General features: G+C 32.9%; 1 protein-coding gene and 1 long non-coding RNA gene across 2 annotated transcripts; one reads left to right on the top strand and one right to left on the bottom strand.

Annotated features, from left to right (window-relative positions):
• The first annotated feature begins 1609 nt into the window (after positions 1-1609).
• Positions 1610-4155, top strand: LOC108200589 (crocetin glucosyltransferase 3). Its single transcript, XM_017368798.2, has 2 exons — positions 1610-1777; positions 2263-4155. The coding sequence occupies exon 2, from the start codon at positions 2505-2507 to the stop codon at positions 3984-3986; it is 1482 nt and encodes a 493-aa protein (XP_017224287.1). The 5' UTR covers positions 1610-1777; positions 2263-2504; the 3' UTR covers positions 3987-4155.
• A 3056-nt stretch (positions 4156-7211) lies between these two features.
• LOC135149212 (uncharacterized) lies at positions 7212-9655 on the bottom strand. The gene is made up of 3 exons (XR_010287459.1): positions 9512-9655; positions 9340-9421; positions 7212-7531 (listed from the first exon to the last, which is right to left on the bottom strand). It is a non-coding gene; the product is annotated as an uncharacterized LOC135149212 (long non-coding RNA).
• Positions 9656-20743: the final 11088 nt, after the last annotated feature.

Genomic DNA, 20743 nt, shown 5'->3' with positions numbered 1-20743 from the left:
AAAGCCACCACATGGCTCTTAACTTATCAATAAAAAATTCCTTCCCTCCAATTCATTCCCACTTTTGAATTTGGATCTTGGTTACAGTGGAGCTCAATATGAATAAAATATGATATAGAGAAAATAATATAGAGCATTGGAGTTCAAACTCTTAACTTTGTACTAAATTGCTAAAAATCATATTTTTTTATATTATATTTAAGAGCCAATTAGGAGGCTCTTGGAGATACTCTAAGACTTGTAGCAGTAATTTAAACAGCATAGTGTGGCCTGTAGGAACAAATACAATATGCTGCAGTTTTAAATTATTACAGCTCCGCGTTAAGAAACAACACAAATGTAACCGCAAAACAATGTTTCAAAATTCCAAGTGATTTTTATAGGAGTAAATGACAAAACGGTGGCAGAATTTCTCAAATTTTACAAAATATTGGCCCGAGTTCAAAACTACAAAAGCTTCCCTTCTCTCTAAAATCATCGTTTCCATCCAAATTGTTAAAACCCCACTGTCCTAATTTCCAATTTTCGACTAGAATCCCCTCTTTCTCTAACCCATTTGCCATTATTAAAGTGTTTAATATGTTTTGGGGCTACTAGTAGTTATATACATAACAATGATATTGTATTGGGTCCTATGGATGTTGAGGATACCTTGTTTGAAGAGGAAGCAGAGTATATTAGAGTTTTAGGAGATTGTGTGAGATGAAAATCCAACTGGGATGGTGAAGGTGGAAGCCTTTTGTCGTTTATGTTACAACAGTGACGTGTTGTTCATTTTCAGATCGTAGTTACTAGGAGCTCCAGGTGAAATGATAATTGCTTGATGCATTCCATATAGGGAAGATTGAACTCTTATAACAGGATTTTTCTACAGGCTTTTAATTGGGGCGGGGGGTTGGAAGGGGGCGGTGGCGGGGCGGTTGCGTGGGAGTTGGGGAACACTGCCGGGGGACATTGAATTCTCTGGCCACAGTGAGAGAGAGATTGGGGATTTACTAAGATCTATGTGCAGAGAAGAGAGGTTTGTTGAGAAGTTTGTAATCTTGCACAGTTAACTTTTAAGAAAAACTGACAAATCTGTGTAAAATCCGCTTATACTCGTTTTTTTTAAATTTAACGGAACTTGACGGCAGCCACCTTATTAAAAGTCAGAGGCAAAGTCCGGCCACCAATCTGTAATTTTTAAACTTCAGCCAACATTTTGTAAATATTGGGAAACTACGGCCACAACTTTGTCATTTATTCTTTTTATAATCTATAATTATCAAGAAATCCGAATGATTCAGATTTTGTTAGCTATGCATTAGATATACTAGATCATTCAATCCACAAGTTGGTGCCAATAAATCTGATAGGATTTTTATATAAACAAGTTCGGTCGGATTTCGATTTGGTTCGGATTCGAATTGGATCTCAGATATTCGGATCGGTTGGCCTAAAAACCAACCCCTTACCAAATTCGGTTTTTAAAAATAAAAGCCACACCTATTAACAAACCATAAAAATCAGCTAAAATCATTCGGATCGGGGCGGTCCAATATATCAAACATTGTTCTCAGTATGTAATCTTTAATTTGGGGGTATTACAAGGAACATAAGACAGGACAAAGGAAATATAGGCCGAACAGGCCTCGTGCTTACCGGGACCATCGCCCCCACCACCCAATACATCGAACACCACAAACATGTACTCCACATCCATATCATTTGCCTCTACTTTCCTTGGCTCCCAGACATGGTCCGAAGCTCAAACTTGATGATATCCAATGCGTGTATGGTAAGCCTATCCAATTTTTTCTTTTGTTTGGCTGGTTCGGTGTCATCAATTCTTTTACACAAATATTTATAACATAGACATGTGTTTCACTTTTCACATTCGCTAGTTGTCTGTAATATGCAGATGGTCAGGTCAGATTATATTCCTATTTTCCTTCTTTCAACAATTATGTACTTCTCAATCATAAACATATGCACAACTATTTCAAAATTCAAACCACACAACCTTACATGCTGTTATACTTTTATCAATTGTGTGGATTCGACTCTACTATTGTACTATCAAATGTGTCGATTTGAATCTCTCCGCTTTCACTCTATTATTATAAGAGATCAAATATGTGGATTCAGATTTTGTCAAGTTACGACTGAACTATCTAAAATTTATTTTATCAAAATAAGTTAGACGCAATTTTCTATCTTCAGAACTATCTAAAATTTTTTGTCATCAAAATAAGTTAGACGTAATTTTTTATTTGAATGCAGAGGACATGATAGTTACTCCAACTTCATGCCATTATTCAAGTAGTTATTGAAGTGTTTTCAGAAAGTTATGAAAGATTGGGTTGGCAACCATCACTTGCAAGACATTGACTGCCACTATATACACACATAGGTGGATCAATCCCATACAACTCTCTAGACTCTGGCTACTCATCAAGACCAATTGCCTTACTTTCTCTTACTCTAGCTTTATATAATCACCAATACTCAAAGCTTACTCACAAATGGAGAGTATGGGCAATTCTCAAGAACATATAGTCATGATTCCATTCTTGGCACAAGGCCATATAATTCCATTCATGGAACTAGCCAAAAAAATTCAAGAAACAACAGATTTTACCATAACTCTTGTGAACACACCTCTCAACATACAAAAACTCAAATCTGCACAATCAAGCTCATGCAAAATCCATTTTGCTTCACTTCCCTTTAACCCTCTTGACCATAACTTACCACCAAACACAGAAACCACAGAAGCCCTTCCTCTGACCCATGTAATAGCCCTTTTTCATGCCTCAACTTCACTCCAACTTCCGTTTCAAGAACTCATATCTGAGTTAACTTCGAAACACGGCAAGCCCCCACTCTGCATTATCTCTGATGTGTTCATGGGATGGACTAATCAGGTTGCAAAGTTGTTGCATATCACCAATGTTAGCTTTAGTACTTGTGGAGCTTATGGCTCTGCTGGTTATATTTCAGTATGGCAAAACCTACCTCATCGGTCCCTGGAATCGGATGATCAGGAGTTTGTTATGCCAGGGTTTCCTGACAGATGTAAAATCACGAGAGCCCATCTTCATAAATATGTGAGAAATGCTGATGGTAATGATGATTGGTCCAAGTTTTTCCAGCCACAAATATCACTTTCTTTAGGCTCGTTTGGTTGGCTATGTAACACAGTTGAGGAAATTGAGCCATTGGGTTTAAAAGTACTTGAGAACTACACTAAACTTCCTATTTGGTGTATTGGTCCTCTTCTTCCACCAAGAATGCTTGATAGCTCCTCCAGCAATGAGATTTTTGGCAAAAGAGCTGGTAAAGAACCCGGACTATCACCCGAAACATGTCTACAATGGCTTGATTCTTATGCTGAGAATTCAGTACTTTACATATCTTTTGGTTCACAGAATACAATTAGTCCTGCTCAAATGATGGAGTTGGCTACAGGAGTAGAAGAAAGTGGGAAACCATTCATATGGACAATAAGGCCTCCTATTGGTTTCAATCTTAATGAAAAGTTCCGAGATGAATGGCTACCACACAAGTTTGAGGAACGAATGTCGGCCTCCAAACGTGGACTGTTAGTCCATAAATGGGCACCCCAGTTGGATATACTGTGTCATAAATCTACAGGAGCATTTCTTACTCACTGTGGATGGAACTCGACATTGGAGAGTTTGAGCCAAGGGGTGCCACTCATCGGTTGGCCATTGGCTGCAGAACAAGTTTATAATTCTAAGATGATAGAGGAAGAGATGGGTGTGGGAGTAGAGCTGACAAGAGGATTAGAAAGTTGCATTAGGAAGAATGATGTGAAAAGAGTGATCGAGACTGTAATGGAAAACGAGGGCATAAGGAAAAAAGCTAATGAAATTAGTAAAATGATCAAAAAAGGTGCAAGACCAATTAATGGTAAGAAAGGATCTTCTTTAAGAGCAATGGATGATTTTGTTTCGACCCTTCTTTCAATTTCAAGAGTATGAGCAAGGTTATTTTGTTCATTTTAGGAATGTTTTTCAATAGTTTTAACGTTTCTTAAGCACTGAAAGTTAAAATGTTATGGATTGAGATTACATGACAGTGGTTCTTTAATTTGCAACCTTTGTTCTTCTTGAAGTACATTGCTAATGCACCTAAGTGCTAGTTTTCTCATGCTGCTGCTTCTAACTTTTTTTCTTAATGTTGTTAGTCTTGTTCATTATCGATTGTAATGCTTGGAAGTTCATTTTCATTTTTTTTTAATTTTGTCGTAAAGTTAAATATACTTCAAGGCAGTGACATTCAACAGATAAAAGCATTTTGCCCTTTACATAGACACGACAAGTGATTTGTATAAATTTTTGTTCACTTTGTGTACACACCAAGATTGACCATATATTGTACAATAATTAAGAGCATATATTACCTGCTTTCTACTTTTAATTTCAAAAAGATGATAAAAGAAAGGTCAGTACTCTTGCTTTTGATCCTACTATTCTCTGGAATTAATTTCATCCGAGCCTTGCCACCCTGATGACAGATACTCCATCTTAGCATTCAAAAACAGCTTCTCCAATGGTGATAGCTTACGTTCTTGGTTGTTCTATATGGATTGCTGTTATATATTTGACTGTGAAAAATATGGTGTCACACTGTCACTGGTTTCACAGAAACACATTCTGAACTTCCGGGTTCAAAAAAACCGACACTTTGCTGGTTCCAGTTACTGTTGCAAAGGATGTTATAAAAGTTGTTGGAGAATATGGGGCAAAGCCTGTTGATGTGTTTGTTGATGATAATGTTGACACAATATCAAGGGCTTCTGATGCAGCAGACCTTGAGTTTCTGCAGGTAGATAACTATGTAATGTTGTTGCATTTCTTTGAGCTGGTAATTGGTTAAAGTTGTGCAGCTTCATGGAGATGCTTCAAGGGCTGCATTTTCAGTGTTGGTCCAGGAAAATCGGATAATCTATGTGCTTAACGCCAATGAAGATGGAAACCTTTTGAATTATATAACTGAAGATGAGTGTTCTTCAGTTGACTGAATACTTGTGGATAGGGCAAAAGGTGGCAGGTAAGAAACTTTATTTGTTAATTGTTACAACAATTCATGAGCTTCATCCTAATTTATATGTGTTTGTATTTTAAGCCACTATGACTAGAAAATAAGTAAACCTGTGATGACCTTTTTCCACTTAATCCTTGCGGCATTTGTGCTTCAGATGACATTCAAAAGGATAAGTCACGGATTATATCCTTTACTAATGCAGTGGAATCTGTAATTTACATTAGCTTAAAGCAGTAACTTTCAATTTCCTAAAGTTTCATATTGCTTCTGAAAATTGGAATTGAGCTTGATGTTTTGTTTTCATTTCTATATATGAGTATCCTTCATAGAGTAATAACACTTTGTTCCAAATCCAGTTATGCGGTCATCTAAAACCCGGTAGTGGCAAGCTTCTTTGATGTTTTGAAAGAATTATTACCTAACTGTGTTAATGACTTGAGTAAATTCCCTGGACTGGTAATGTTACATTATCACATATACTATCAACGACTTGAAATTCGAGTTTCACTCTCTTGACTGTCAACGTCTGTCTGAAACCAAATTACTGAATCACTTTCTGAAACTTATGGTACCATCAGATAACAAGCTTTCCCGTAAGTGCTAATTGCTATAGGTACTATGAATTTCTTACGCATTGCTATTGATTAATATTCCCGGATATCACTGATTTTTGGTGAAGACAAAGGCTGTCAAGTTCTTAACATTTCTTGAAATAATTTTGAGTTTTGTTTCTGAAAGATTGGGTACTTGTTTTATAAAACTGCAGTAATTTGTATATACTACTCAATTATCTTCTTTAGCTTAAACATAAATTTTGCCAGTGCTTTATACATTTGGTGCCAGGGTTTTGATTAGATCTGACAAGACCAATATTCTCTCCTCTTTTGACCTTAGAACTGAATCAAATTCTACAAGCTGCTCTAGTAGATGAAGAAGAAGTGCACTATAATTTGGTAAAAAGAACTACTTGCACAATAGAGATAGACTTTTGCTGAACACAGTGTATTAAGAACATTTCTCTGCTTGAAATTCAAAGCAAATAATTCTACTAGAAGAGTTCAAACTACCCGAAAGATCAGTTTTACAGCTAATTAAGATTCTAAATGTAGTCCGTCTATTTTGAGTGGCAGCATAGCCTCTTGGAACATGGATAATAAGTTTCAGAATGTTTCAATTGCGGTTGATGATATCTGGAACTGAGTGTCTGGTAGAAGTGATCTTTTGATTACATCTGCCAAAGCTTTCTAAACTAGTTGACCTGTCCATTCTCCTGAGAAAGTCCGGTTAGATGTTTTCCAGTGAGGAACTCTATCTCTACCACGCCAATGCTAAAAACATCTACCTTTGATGTGAATTTCCTAGTAAATGCATATACTGATTCTAACATATCAAAAGCGTTTCAGCTGGAAGAGATTCACTGCGGAAAACAGGTTTCATTGAGAGAGAGCTTCTTCATTATAGAGAGCGAACTTGTAAAATGTATATAGTAAACAGAGAGCTTTCATCTTACAATTCTAATGGATTTTACATTAGTTGCAGAATCTTTTTCATTTCCAACAAATGCGAGGTGGATACAGGGGGTGTTTGGATCATTTGTGGGAATGGGAAACGGGAATGGTAACTGGGGTATGGGAATGGGGGAAATGAGATTGGGAATGAGGTTACTAATGGTGGGGGAAATGAGATTGGGAATGAGGTTATGCTGGAATGAGAATGAATACCAACATTGACGGTTTGATTTATACTGGAATGGGAATCAGAATACATTTTTTTTAAGAAAAATAAAAAAATCTTATTAATATTAAAAAGTAGCCATTTTTTATTTTAAAAACATGAAATAATTCATTATTTCTTTGGATTTTAAAAAGTCAAACAGAGACATAAAATTATAAATTATAAAATAAAAATTTAAAGTTTACTTTCCACTGTCAATTTATTATTCGCGCCTTCTAAAAAACGTAAAATCTTACTAAACATATAAAAAATAATAAAAAATGAGCAAGGAAACACCCCCACCCAAAAAAAAACCTATACAAATATGCTTTAATTATCCAGTATTACTACAACAAGCAAAATAAAATTTCTAGTTATTTGCATAAGTTTTACACAAATCATAAGAACCTAATGCTCACTAAAATAAACAAGTAAATTTCTCAACCTTATACACAAATAAAAGTTTCGGGTCGGCCCCAAACAACAACCTTACATTAGTGTTTAATTTTCTTAAAACGAGAATCTTCAGTTCTCAAAAGTAGCAAAGTGATGTAATTATAAGAGCGGCTTCACTTTACATTAGTGTTTAATTTTCTTAAAACGAGAATCTTCCTTTCATAAAAGTAGCAAAGTGATGTAATTATAAGAGCGGCTTCGACAGAAGCATATTCACTTGTCTAATGCAGGATCTTGATCATCTCCTCCAGTAAATTGTATAGCCGGCTCGAGAAGGAATTACAGTGAGCATTTTCAATTGTATGAGCACCTGATCATATAAATGAATTTAAGCAAAATCAGAAACATATCACCATTTCATGCCAGGAATGAAGAATGCTACTAAAACTATCCACTTTCACAATAACAACTCTCAAATTACAGTTGTACACTTGTACTCAACCATTAGGAATAAGTATTAAAAAGAAAATTCTGAAATCAGATCCCAAGTAAACAGTGTCAATAATTCTTGCCAATCAATGGATTTACAAGGAAAATATAATATAACTGAGCTAATGAAACATTGCAACTGGAGTGTACACACACACACACAATCATACATAGATCATTCAACTATTCTTAATTCTTGAACACATTGTCAAATAAGAGATATAGAAAAGATGTAAAACAACATATCAAGCAAAGAATTTCGACAAAAACTCATAGTAGAAGTTCTGTCCATTGTGTATAATCTACTCATTTAATTAGTTTGATAGTCATTAGTTATGCACAATAACTACACAAAAGTCCAAACAGATATAACAAAAATAAACCTCGAAAATAACTCAGAACCATGACTGGAAGAACAGATATAACAAAAATAAACCTCGAAAATAAACCTTGTGGTGTGCTTCTTCTGATCATAAATAAAGTTATGTTTAGATTCAAATAAGGTGATGGCATGATTCTGGCTATGGTTTATATGGTGCGATGATCTCGTGGAATAGCAACAATTCCCATGCCAGTTCATATCTCACACCAAATAAAATTAAAATATAGATATGCTTAGAGTTGGATGTAATACTTTCTTCAGTTATCTTGGTAGTTATTAATTAGTTGACAGTTATTGATATAAATTAAGCAAAAACATCTATGACTATTTAACAAAAATAAAAGAGTTAATTACATTTTGTAACCCCTAGGTTTGCTCCAAACGATGTTTAGTACCTGAACTTTAAAACGTGGCAATATGCACCCTAAACTTAACATTCCCGTGCAAGTTGTAACCCCTAGTCACTATTCCGTCCAAATCTACCGTTAACTTTAACTGTTTGAGAGGTAACAATGTGTATATTAGTTTCTAACAGCTATTTTACCCCCTGTGACCCCTCAAAGTTTATATATTATATTTTGAAATTATTTTTGAACACACACAACGATGTAAAATATATTAAAATATGTATTTATTTTAAATTTTTTAAAATAAGTTACATCGTTTATGTAAAAAAATAAATTTTCAAATTCTAAATCTAGATACATATTTTAAAAATTATTTTAATTTTTTTTACATCGTTGTGTGTGTTCAGAAATAATTTCAAAATATAATACATAATTTTTGAGGGGTCACAGGGGGTAAAGTAGATGTTAGAAACTAATATACACACTGTTACCTCTCAAACAGTTAAAGTTAACAGCAGATTTGGACGGAATAGTGACTAGGGGTTACAAATTGCATGAGAATGTTAAGTTTAGGGTGTATATTGCCACGTTTTAAAGTTCAGGTACTAAATTGCGTTAGGAGCAAACTTAGGGGTTACAAAGTGTAATTAACTCAAAATAAAATAATCGCTATCTATATGTTTTCACACATATTCTTCTTGTTTTGCATCAGGTCGGATCTTCCTCATGGACTGAGTCAAAGAAGTAGAAGCAACAACTGTTTTTTTTCTTTAACCATGTATATGAACAGAAAAAATCAGTGGCTCCAAAATCAGTGACGACTGACATATAAGCATAATATTACGAAAACATAATATACGTAGTTGAAAACATCAAACAATCCTATATACTAACTGACTACAGAGAGGATTACACAAGCATACTGGCTACAGAGAGGATTACACAAGCATAAGACAGTACCTCTGTTCCCCAATTGATGTAATCAAGGGACTCACAAGCCTTGTATTCATCAGGAGCAACCCTATTTTCAGAAATCTTTGAACTACATGAGAGAAAAAATATGTGGCTGGTGATTAAAATAATGTGAGGAAAGAGAGAAATGGAGTTCTTGGAGGTGAGGCAAGACATTTACCTGATTTCTAACTTCTATTTCTCCACTCATTGTACATTCCCAAAGCAAATTGATTTCTATAGTTGGTCCAAAAATGAGATGTCTAAATTGTTCTAAGAACTTCAATATATCGAGGATCATCTTCGAGATCATTATCATCCTCCTCCTCCTTCTCCTCCTCCTCCTCCTCCTCATCATCATCCTCATCCTCATCCTCATCATCATCATCAGTCTTTATTGTACTTGGCATGTATCTTTGAAAAAAAATTATGTAGTAAGAGCATCTCCAACCCTCACAAGCCCTTGGCTAAAAGTCCATGTGATTTTCCGAAATTAAATTTTATAGCCAATGTTCCCAAAAAATAGAACTCGAACCACACCAATCCTTTGTGTATAATTATAGTCATCCCCTATGGATGGCTATATTTGTCGATCCGCTACAGATCTGTAGCGAATTCCACGTCATCTCCCACAATTTATTTTCCTCCTTCACACTGATTACATATTATTTATTACCATATTAAACTGATATATTCTATTTATAACAATCTAAATATTAATAACATACTATTTTTAAATTATAGCCAACCAATATAGCTAATACCATTGAAGCACAATGTCTTACAGGTTCGGCAAATTTTACATAATGTCTTACGGATCCAATTTAGCCAACGATTATAGCCAACACCATTGGAGATGCTCTAAGCAACATGCCATTACAATTCTACCTTGAGTGCGAACCGGATAAAAAGAAGGACTCCGGAGCAGTGGCGGAGCCAGTCATAAGCTTTAGTGGGGGCGAAAATATTTTTTTAAGACATTATTATAGATACTCCCTTCGTCCCGCCAAATTGTTTACGTCCACTGTTTGCACGCATTTTTTTCTCTTACTATGTTTTGTTGTTTTTTTTGTCCCGAGATGATGTTCAGTTGTGCAGACTAAAACAAAACCCCTTTTTCACAAAATCAGCTAGCTATGTTTATGCATGTATATGAGTATCATATATAATATATTAAAACCTATAAAACCTAGTGGGGTACAGTGCCCCCACCAGCCTCTATGTATGTTCGCCACTGTGAGAAAATAAGTTGGTTGAATGGAAGTCCCTTTTTTACGAAATTCGACTGGAATACTGTTAAGAAAGTAAAATGCCAGTAATTTTAGTTCATGGAAAAATTTAATTAGCAATAACCGTCTATTGATCCTTAACTTAGAGGCCCACTTTGGAACAAATTCTTCAAGCAACAGTGTGTGTGAACTAATACAGTTGTTAACTTTTCTAGTTAAACTTTATAAAATTAAAAAAAAAAAAAAAAGAACGAGTGATGGGACTGAAAAGCATCACTTAATCCATGGGGGTGTGACCATGGTGAAAATGCAACTCCTAGAGCAGTGAGAATCACATTGACCTCTGTTGAAAAAATGAATGAAAAAAAACAAATAACATATTAAATTTAATGGGAAATCAAAGACATACGACTTCAGACAAGGCTAGTCAAATGGTTATATATATACAATATTATCACAAACTAACTAGTGTGATTATAAAAAGGGAAGGAACATTACTTTGTACAGGGAACATAAGTGGTAAGATATTAAAGCCGCCCGACTTGATATAGCAACATATGAGAGCTTTATCAAGGATAATAAAAGTATGCAGGTTTAGTAACAGATACTATTTAAGTTTCTAATAAGGAAGGAGGGGCATGCTTGGTAAGTAAAAAGGAAAAAGTAATAGTAATAAAAGAATTCACCTATGGTGCGAGGTCGTGACAAGGGCTTGACGAGACCCCTTTCGAACCAAACAGCCATAACACCTGTAAATATTAAGTTAAGTAATGTATACACGTATTCCTATTAACATATCCACATATTTAGAAAAGAAACAATGAAGTAACAGAATTGCATGTCATAAATAGAATTATACAAATCTTAATTGGAGTGGGGGGACGCGTCTTTCCTTTCGTAACGTTGGAGCCTTCAATGCTGATAAAGACATAGCAAAATTAATAGTTTTTTTAAAAGAAGTAAAATTAATAGTTAGTTGAATATAATACAGCAGTTACGTAACGAAGTTGGCTAGTTAATGTATTGTAAAAAACATATGGGAAAACAAAAAACGCTTAAATGTGTAATAAGTTAAAATTAATTACCAAATCTAGGATCCTTTCCCGTTAGGGGAAAATATTTTTAAATTTTAACTAAATTTAAAATTTGTAGCTGAAAAATGTTTTAAATTGCATATGCAATAAATACAACTCTTTATTTTTTTCGCTCCAGAAATGTAGGTTGTTACTATTTGGTTGATGCCGGTTATGCTAATAGTGATGGATTTCTCACTCCATATAGAGGACATCCATATAGAGGACAACGTTATCATCTTAATGAATGGAAGAAGGGCCGTGTACCTTGATCTAGGGAAGAATATTTCAACATGAGACATTCAAAAGTTAGAAATGTTGTAGAATGGTGCTTTGGTGTGCTTAAAGGATGTTGGGGAATCCTTCGGACTTTCTCAGGTGTTTATATATTTGTTTTATAGAATAGGTGGAGTTCAAATTAAAAATGATAATTGTTGATTAATATTTAGATTATGTAATTTTTTTACCGTTGCACATTATGCAATTATATAAAATTAGGGACAAAAATTTAAGGGGTTCAGACAGTGATTCTGGAGCTGTAGAGTTACAATGTCACAAATTTGCTAAGCATAATATTTATGGAGGGGAGGAGAAGGTACTCGATCCTACTTATCTTGCCATGGTTCCTTCGTTAGCTCTCGAGTATTTGTATGATCTACCCATGTTTCTGCAAAACTATGAAGCGCTGCTTTGCTACTACATGAAAACCTATAAGTTCTTGTCTCAAGTTCCACTCAGGTTATGCGAATGTGAAGCAGAGAGATGCTTTGGATCTCGCATCAGGATTGCTGTTAAGGAGATCACACCCAGTTTCAAGCATCATCCACTAAGCAACCCGCGAATAGACTACCATGACGATAACATCTCCTGGGGGTCTTGGCATCACTATATCATCTCCTACATTTATATATATATTATCTTTCTGACGTTTTCAGTTAGTATTTTGTTTGGATTATGTATATTTTTGTTGTGGCTACTATATCTGTTAAATATTGTGAGACTTAGTAATGCTTATATCTAACCGAGTCCACTATCAGATACAATCATATACAGTACATTTCCATCAATTTATAATATATTACAAATAAATAAGTATTAATTCTGAAAGTAATAATTCTCTTTTTTCTTATCGTGTTTAAACAAAGTTGGAGTTTAAAACATCTACCATCCAAGTATCCAATAACTCTTTTGATCAACACCTATCCAAAAATAATAACAATCACAATTTTATTATCTGTATAATTGTATTTTTAATCATGATTCCTTTAAAAATATATATCCAACAATAAGAGATCTATATTATTTTATTATTTGTATAATTGTGTTTTCAATCACGATTTCTTTTAAAAGAATATATGGGACAATAAGAGATCTATAGTGTATTAAGATTTTTACTTGTTTAGCACCGTGTGATTTGTCATTTAATATTGGTTCGTCTTTCTGAAAATTTATATCGATTTGTATTTAATATTCTTTAGACTAAAAAATGCAAATCTACTGATAATTGGTTTAGAATTCGAGATAAATTTTGTAACAGAGTTCACTTATTATTTTTTTTGCAATCACTGTGAAGTCACTATCGATCGCATGGCACCATCGATCGCATGAGAGGAGATTGGGGACTTAGAAGTATTTAATTTGTGCTTAATTTGAAGTAACAACTTGTTGCCTTCTCTTTTTCTGTTGATGATAGATACATTTATCCTCGGGAGAAAGCAGTGATGGTTGTCAACGTGTACAATAATTTGTTTGCCGATTGCTATCAACATGCATTGTTGCGAATCACAAAATTGATATTTTTATAGTAGTAACAATAATAAGTGACAGAGTTCTTCATAATCAGTGTTAGTACGAGAGACCAATATTTGAAATTTAAGTTAGGTAGTGTACTTACCTAAAGTAATGGATGTTTAGTTGTTTACATACTTGTTATATTTTGACTTTCCTTTAAAAAAAAGTCAAAGTTTTGACTTTCTTAATATATGAATCTTTAAATTGAATTTAGCTTTTTTATTCGAAGTATTGAATAAGCATCAACTATAAAAGACCCCAAAAAATTGTGTAATATGATTCTATCCCAAATATTTGAGAGACCTTTAATAATCGTGTTGAGAGAAGTTCTACCCAATCTATATAGTCCATCAAGACCCAACCTTCTGATATCTTTATACTTTCACTTTTGCACTTTAGGTTTTTGTACAGAGATTATAGTTATTTTTACCTCTCTAACTAAGTAATTTAAGTTAATTAGGTTTCTCAAACACACCACTCTCCTGATATTCCAGCTTAGGATAAATCTTATATCCATAAAAAATATTTGAAAGATGGAAGGAAAAAAAGTACTTTTCTCAGTCAAGGAGTAGCTTTCTAATACGAATAACAGGGTATCACATGTTTACAATTGGAATTAGGTGCATCTGCACCCCCGCATCAAAAATTGTTGGGGAATTATCTTGTATACTGTTTTTTCAATCTTATTTTCAAAAATACTACCTTCTCCAATCTTATTTTCAAAAGTACTACTTTCTCTAAAATATTTTCAAAAATACTATCTTCCTGAAAATATTTTCCAAAAATACGGTGGTTGCATATGCAACCATATATGCAACTACAATTCCTGATTTCAAGTTTCAGTTTTCAAATGTCATTTTCGACCTCATTGACATTTGAAAACTGGAACTTGAAATTAAGAATTCAGTTGCATATATGGTTGCATATGGTTGTATTCAGTTGCATATGGTTGCATTCAGTTGATTCTATTGTAATCTAATGGTCCCGCCAGGGGCACACCATACATCCGTTGTAACTTACAGTTTTCAGTTGCATTTAGTTGCATATGAGGTTGCATTCAGTTGATTCTATTGCAATATAATGGCTCCGCCAGGGGCACCCATACATCAGTTGTAACTTACAGTTTTCAGTTGCATTTAGTTGCATATGAGGTTGCATTCAGTTGATTCTATTGCAATCTAATGGCCCCGTCAGGGGCAGCCATACATCAGTTGCAACTTACTGTTTTCAGTTGCATTTAGTTGCATATGAGGTTGCAACCTCATATGCAATGGAAAACTGTAAGTTGCAACTGATGTATGGGTGCCCCTGGCGGGGCCATTAGATTACAATAGGATCAACTGAATACAACCTCACATGCAACCACACACACACACACACACACACACACACACACACACACACACACACACACACACACACACACATATATATATATATATATATATATATATATATGAGGTCGAAAATGACATTTGAAAACTGAAACTTGAAATCAGGAATTCAGTGGCATATATGGTTGCATATGCAACCACGTTATTTTTGAAAATATTTTAGAGAAGGTAGTATTTTTGAAAATAAGATTGAAAACTTGGTTATGAATAAAAAAAGCCTAAAATTGTTTTGGTCTCATCAATATCTCCTAAATTTTTTCCTGATACTTGTAGTCCTATTTTTGAGCCCTTTTTTCTTTTTCTTGGGAGTTTAAAAACTTTCACCTCTTTTATTTTGGACATATAGTTTTATCTCTCACTAATATTTTTGATCTTTAACTTTTTGAGATTGTTTACCGGTGAATGTTGGGAGTTGTAAGCTGTAACTAGTGAGATCATCACTTATTAAGTGCTCTGGATGATTGAGCATGAAATAGTGTTGGAGCTACGGGTGTTCATCAAACCGCCCACACCGCAAAATGCGGTTTTTCTTTTTCGTGGTGGTTTTTCTTTTTCGTGGTGCGGTTGCGGGTTGAAATTTTAACAAACCGCGAGGTGCGGTGAAGGTTGCGGTTTAACATTATACAAGCGCGGTTCAAACCGCACCGCATCGCTACTTTCTAATATATAAAAAATACATCACATATAATTACAAATATATATTGTATAGATAGAATATTTATTATAATGTTATCTCTTATATATATATTCAAGCTACTCAACTTAATCTTAGTAATTTTACAATAAAAATGAGGTTAGTTTTAAGACGGCAAATTAAATATTATAATTATATTCGTTTTCTATAAAAATAACTTGTTAGTGTTGAAATCTTTTTATCTTCATCATTATCATCCTCATATTTTAATTTATATTTCTTTTGATAAGCATCGTAACTCTAAATTTGTATACATATGTATATATTATAACATGTAACTTAAAATTATATTTATATTGTCATTCAAAAGTATAATTTTTTTTTGAATGTATAAACCACACAAACCGCATGAACCGCACCACAATTTTGTGGTGTGGTTTACACGGTTTTTATATTACGCGGTGCGGTTGCGGTTTACGAATTTTCCCAAACCGTATAGGTGGGTTAGTTAGCGGTTTTAGGAAAAAACCACACCGCCCGCACCGCGAACACCCCTGTTTGGAGCAGGATATTTACTGGTCATCACTAGAATAATCTCTGACATGCCATTTGCCTTGTTTGATTTCAACATCCTCCCCCTTGCATGATCATGATTGTAAATTAGGATTGATAAAAAATCGAAAATTAATTTAAAAAATTATATTATATTATATACTATATCCTATATATAATTGGTTTAAAGGAGTTAAAGTGGACTGATTACGTGGTTGGGTCAGTGTTCTAAAAATCCCCGATTTAACCGATTAATCCCCGATTAATCGATCGGCCACCGATCCGATTTTTGAAATCCGATTAATCCTTATATATATTGTTAATTGAAATATATATGATAAATTATTAGAATTAAAATACTATATTACTTTATATATGAGTAATTATAAAGTTTATGAATATAGTAAATATATTAGTTACTAAATAGCTAAAATAATAATAATTAAATATTAAATAATATTTTAATATTAAAATAAATCCGATTTTCACACCGATTAATTCTTCTGATTAATCTCCGATTTCCGATTAATCCCTGAATCGGTAGCTCAACTGATTAGATCCGATTGCCGATTTCTGTAACATTGGGTTGTCATGTCTAACATTATTATTTCATAAATTTTAATAAACTAGTCCACGAAGCACAGTTTCACGGCGGTGTTATAATTTCTTTACAAAAAATTAATATATATTTATTTTATTAGATCGTTAATATTAATTTTGAACGGTTAACAAAGTATTTTTTAATGAACGTTTCTAATAAACGTTCCTTTCTAATACGATCCTGACTATTGAGCCACGATCCTTTCTAATAAACCGCGTTTATTAAACACGATCGTTTTTGTTTAGCGCATTTGCTAAAATCCGAAACTTCCAACTTTAACATATATATGAATATTTTTATAATACTATTTTATTAATAAAAATCGAAATCTACAGTAAAATAAAATTGATAACACCAACATCAAATTGTAATCGTTAGTATGATCTTTTTTAGGTAACTAATCTCCTTACTAAACACGTTTTGAGCTGCTCTCTCATTTGGGACTAAAGTCAATTACATATGTATCCTTTAACTTATTACAAATCGGATAGGTGTTAAATTTATAAGGGATGAAAGTTCATATGATTTTAATTTAATTTAATTACATGTCATTTTTATAAATTCGACCTTTTTTCCTTTATAAATTATATGTATTTCTTATAAATTTGAAATCTTCTGCTCTATAACTTCAAGCACATATTTTATTTCCGATAGAACTTTTTTCTTTTTTTGCTAGATTTTGATAGAACTTTTAATTATAAAATAAATAACTTTTAATTATACAATAAATAATTAAAATCTATTATACTATAAATAGAACTTTTAATTATATATATATTTATAAATTTGAGATATTAATTTAATTTTTATTTTGTAAATTTTATTAATGTACCTTATGTTTTCTCTGAATTTTATTAATGAACTTTACATTGATAAGAATAATGTCTCCATAAATTTTCGGCGAAAATGCATAATTTTTCAACAACCATTTCTACATTTGGTGCTAGGTTTTGATTAGATCCGACAAGACCAATATTCTCTGAGTCCGGATCCTCTGTGTTTCATGTGTGTCCCTTCTTTCTTATTGGTAAGTTCTTTTACTCCTCACATGATCTATAAATTCTTATTTATTCTTTCTAGCATAGTTTCTCATCAGATCTTATTATTCTTTTTCAACTTTATAAAAATATATCTTAATTATTTAAATATCTTTTCCATATAGTACATAATCAACTAAAAATATTTTTTACATGATCTAAATATAATATTATATAGTAACTTTATTTTTATTTTTCAACATGAAATAATTAATTAAAATTGTGAAAATTTTAATATTATTAAATTTAAAAGCAAAAAAATACTTTATTTACGTATATCTTAATTATTTAAATATCTTTTCCATATAGTACATAATCAACTAAAAATAATTTTTACATGATATAAATATAATATTATACAGTAATTTTATTTTTATGTTTTCTATATTCAATAATTAATTAAAATTAAAACTAATAAAAATTTTTTTTGAAACAAAGGTGTTAATCTAATAATAGAAAGCCATACGGCATCTACACCAATGATCGAGTCGAACAAACTGGAACTGCTCTAATAGAGCTATCATGAAGAGACAGTTAAACGATATTTTGAAGATAAAGTATATACAAATACAAATACCCGCTTCATGCATCCTCGTTGAAACACCGGTACCCTCTTCATCATGCCCTAATAGAGCTATCGTTTGAGCTATCGACCAGAACTGCGATTCCATGCAAACTTTCATTATCAAATCAAGACACCCGCTTCCATGCAAACTTTCATTATCAAATCAAGACACCCGCTTACAATGAAGAAGCGAAAAACAAAACTCTCACGAGGGAGAGAAAACAATCTTAGATATGGAGCCGAACCACAAAAACAAGAGAAATCAGATTGAAAATCCACCCGATTGAAATAGAGAGGAAAGACAGCGAAATCTCCGATGGTTTTAGATCTAAGAATCTTCCCGAAAATAGATCTGGAACAGAAACCACAAAAACAAGAGAAATCGGACTAAAACCCACCCACTTGGAAGAGAAACAGCGAAATCTCCGATGGTTTTCGATCTAAGTTTTCTGAGAGGAAGTATTATTCGAAAACTATAAAAAAAACAAAGTAATTAAATGATTTGGGGCTTTCTACCGGTGAAAACCGATAGAAGCCCCCGACGACTATGACAAAAGAGAGGCTAGACTCTAGAAAGAATTAGGGTTATTGGAGACTTTTTTTCTAAAAAATATGTAAAAATTACTAATAAAATTTTGAAAGAGAAAGATCACGTGAGAATTAAAAGAACTGGACTCAGTATTCTCTCCGCTTTTGATCTTAGAGCTGAATCAAATTTTACAAACTGATCTTGTAGATGAAGATGAAATACACTTAGGGTCTGTTTGGGAGTGCTGTTAAAAATTGTTGTGCTGTCAGAAAAAGTGCTGGTAAAATAAGTGCTGTTGTAGAAATCAGATAATTGTTTGGTAATTTTTTGATATTACTTATTTTGAGTTATAATATTAAAAAAAATAATATTTTTGGTGAGGTTTTATATTGAAATCTATAACAGCATTCTGCAAAAGCTGAAAAGCAGCTTTTTCCAAAAGCATGGGAGGACCTGCTTTTTCTAACAGCAGCTTTTCAGCTAAAAGCTGCTGTTCAGAAAAGCTGCTTTTCGATTTACCAAACAGTTTTTCACCTGCTTTTCAGCAAAAAGCTGCTGTTGCTGTCTGCAACAGCAACCCCAAACAGTACCTTAATTCGCAGCCCGGCTTTTAGGGTGTGCAAGCAGTCAAATAACGCAGGCCTCAAAATTTTGAAGGCCCCAGTTAAAAAATTCCAGCAAATAAGATTTGTCCATGACACAAAAAAAGCTCATTTTGTTAATAGTCAACTCCCAACAGCTCCAATTACATTCCTCTGTTGAGTCTTTTATTTCTCTTTTTTATGAGTAAAAATTATTTAATATTTTTATTAGCTTAATACACTTCATTATTCAGTTCTCAAATAAATTTTTTATTTTTTTTGCAGCATGTTATCTTTTTTTTTTTTTTTTTCAGATTTCAGGTTCATTTGAAAAATAGTTTAAGAAAACATTTGATTTTAGATTATAAATTTATTGAAATTTAAATTTGTGAACTTCATAGATAATAATTGAATTCAAAAATAATTTTTAAATATATGACTTATAATATTTATTTGATTATCATTGTCGTTGTCTATTATGTCGACTTTATTTGATTATTATTGTCGTTGTCTTTAACTTTTTTTTTTGAGAAAATAAGGAAAACAATGATTTTGACACATTAACCAATATTCATTTTAATTTTTGTTTGCTTGAGCCGGACCTGTTAATTTGATAAAAAAAACTACTTGCACAATAGAGATAGACTTTTGCACTTCTGCTGAATACATGTATTAAGAACATTTTTCTTCTTGAAATTCAAAGCAAATAATTCTATTAGAAGAATGCAAACTAACCGAAAGATCAATTTTACACCTAATTAAGATTCTAGATGTAGTCCGTCTATTTTGAGAGGCAGCATTGCCTCTTGGAACATGCATAATAAGTTTAAGAATATTTCATTTGCTGTTGATGATATCTGGAACTGAGAGGGGTGTATTGGATTGGGATTTTAAAGCATTTTTTTACATTCATGAAATCCGAGGGTATTCGATTGGGATTGTTTGAAATCCATTAAAATCTTGAGGTTTTCAATTGGGATTTTAAACTATGCTACAAAATCTAGTGGTATTCAATTGGGATTTTAAATTATGCTTTAAAATCCGATGGTATTCAATTGGGATTGTTTGAAATCCATTAAAATCTGATGGTATTCAAATGTTGATGGATTTTTTTTCATTTCATAAAATGATGGATTTTGTGGCATTCTTCAGTGTATTTTAAGTTTTTTGAAATCCCACCAAATTCAATGGGATTTTGAAGCATTGTACCTAAATCCTATCAACTCTGCGACATTTCATCAAGAATCCGCAAAAAATCAAAATCCCATACAATCCATTAAAATCCATAGACTAAAAACAATGCATTAAAATCCCAATCGAATACACCCCCGTGAGTGTCTGGTAGAAGTGATCTTTTGATTACATCTGCCAAAGCTTTCTGAACTCACATGGACATCTCACACCCCACCAAACAGAAAGTTGGATAG

Source organism: Daucus carota, chromosome 9 (assembly GCF_001625215.2).
Source record: "Daucus carota subsp. sativus chromosome 9, DH1 v3.0, whole genome shotgun sequence".
Lineage (NCBI taxonomy): Eukaryota > Viridiplantae > Streptophyta > Magnoliopsida > Apiales > Apiaceae > Daucus > Daucus carota.
This window is presented reverse-complemented; position numbering and strand designations above follow the sequence as displayed.